The sequence below is a fragment of the Austrofundulus limnaeus genome, unplaced genomic scaffold, assembly GCF_001266775.1.
Source record: "Austrofundulus limnaeus strain Quisiro unplaced genomic scaffold, Austrofundulus_limnaeus-1.0 Scaffold1535, whole genome shotgun sequence".
Classification (NCBI taxonomy): Eukaryota; Metazoa; Chordata; class Actinopteri; order Cyprinodontiformes; family Rivulidae; genus Austrofundulus; species Austrofundulus limnaeus.
Genome location: NW_013953937.1, coordinates 58,184 through 59,878, shown reverse-complemented (window position 1 = coordinate 59,878; position 1,695 = coordinate 58,184). Strand labels below are relative to the sequence as shown.

General features: G+C 42.6%; 2 protein-coding genes across 3 annotated transcripts in view; both read right to left on the bottom strand.

Moving 5' to 3' along the window:
* Positions 1-6: 6 nt before the first annotated feature.
* Positions 7-1,109, bottom strand: LOC106535704 (uncharacterized). Of its 2 annotated transcripts, XM_014032772.1 has the most exons (3): positions 665-1,109; positions 246-461; positions 7-129 (listed from the first exon to the last, which is right to left on the bottom strand). In XM_014032772.1, exons 1-2 carry the CDS (start codon positions 1,082-1,084, stop codon positions 264-266), a joined length of 618 nt encoding a protein of 205 aa, XP_013888226.1. In that variant the 5' UTR covers positions 1,085-1,109; the 3' UTR covers positions 7-129; positions 246-263. The 2 variants fall into 2 exon arrangements, with proteins under 2 accessions (XP_013888226.1, XP_013888225.1); XM_014032771.1 differs by having other exon boundaries at positions 7-461.
* Positions 1,110-1,120: 11 nt separating this feature from the next.
* The window catches only part of cep83 (centrosomal protein 83), a gene marked incomplete at its 3' end in the record, with an annotated part of 17,425 nt that continues 16,850 nt past the window's right edge, over positions 1,121-1,695 (bottom strand). Inside the window, 1 exon segment of the mRNA XM_014032766.1 lies at positions 1,121-1,218. Coding sequence (XP_013888220.1) covers positions 1,121-1,218 — 98 coding nt within the window.

The window sequence follows — 1,695 nt, the reverse complement described above, 5'->3', positions numbered from 1 at the left end:
GTCCACCATGAGAGACAATGAGTCCACCATGAGAGACAATGAGTCCACCATGAGAGACAATGAGTCCACCATGAGAGACAATGAGTCCACCATGAGAGACAATGAGTCCAACACGAGACACAGAGTCCAACATGAGAATCTGAGTCCACCATGAGACACAGTCCACCATGAGACACAGAGTCCACCATGAGAGACTCTGAGTCCACCATGAGAGACAATGAGTCCACCATAAGACTCTGAGTCCACCATGAGAGACTCTGAGTCTACCATGAGACACAGAGTCCACCATGAGACACAGAGTCCACCATGAGAGACTCTGAGTCCACCATGAGACACTGAGTCCACCATGAGAGACTCTGTCCAACACGAGACACAGAGTCCACCATGAGAGAATCTGTCCAACACGAGACTCTGAGTCCAACACGATACTCTGAGTCCACCATGAGAGACTCTGAGTCCACCATGAGACTCTGAGTCCAACATGAGACACAGAGTCCAACATGAGACACAGAGTCCAACACGAGACACAGAGTCCACCATGAGACACTGAGTCCACCATGAGAGAGACTGAGTCCACAGAGTCCAACACGAGGCACAGAGTCCACCATGAGACATAGAGTCCACTATGAGAGACTCTGAGTCCACCATGAGACACTGAGTCCACCATGAGAGACACTGAGTCCACCATGAGAGACACTGAGTCCACCATGAGAGACTCTGAGTCCACCATGAGAGACTCTGAGTCCAACATGAGACACAGAGTCCAACACGAGACACTGAGTCCAACACGAGACACTGAGTCCACCATGAGAGACACTGAGTCCACCATGAGAGACACAGAGTCCACCATGAGACACAGAGTCCAACATGAGACACAGAGTCCAACATGAGACACAGAGTCCACCATGACACACAGAGTCCACCATGAGACACAGAGTCCAACATGAGACACTGAGTCCACCATGAGACACAGAGTCCACCATGAGACACAGAGTCCAACATGAGACACAGAGTCCACCATGAGAGACTCCGAGTCCACCATGAGAGACTCCGAGTCCACCATGAGAGACTCCGAGTCCACCATGAGAGACTCTGAGTCCAACACAACTCTGAGCTTTACTTCTGAGCAGCTTCCAGCTCCAGATCCACGGTTCTGGCCTCCAGCAGCTGGATCTTGTCCTTCAGTTTCCTCTCTTTGCTTTCTGTCAGCTGTTTCCTCTAAACAAACAAAATAAGAAACAAACAAACAATGAAACAATCAAATAAACAAAAAACAAAGAAACAATCAAACAAACACACAAAGAAACAAACAAAAAATCAAACAAATAAACAAACACAAACAATCAAACAAATAAACAATCAAACAAACAAACAATTAAAGAAACAAACAAAGAAACAAAAACAAACAAAGAAACAATCAAACAAAGAAATAAACAAACAAAAAAACAAACAAACAATTAAAGAAACAAACAAAGAAACAAAAACAAACAAAGAAACAATCAAACAAAGAAATAAACAAACAAAAAAACAAACAAACAATTAAAGAAACAAACAAAGAAACAAAAACAAACAAAGAAACAATCAAACAAAGAAATAAACAAACAAAAAAACAAACAAACAATTAAAGAAACAAACAAAGAAACAAAAACAAACAAAGAAACAATCAAACAAAGAAATAAACAAACAAAAAAACAA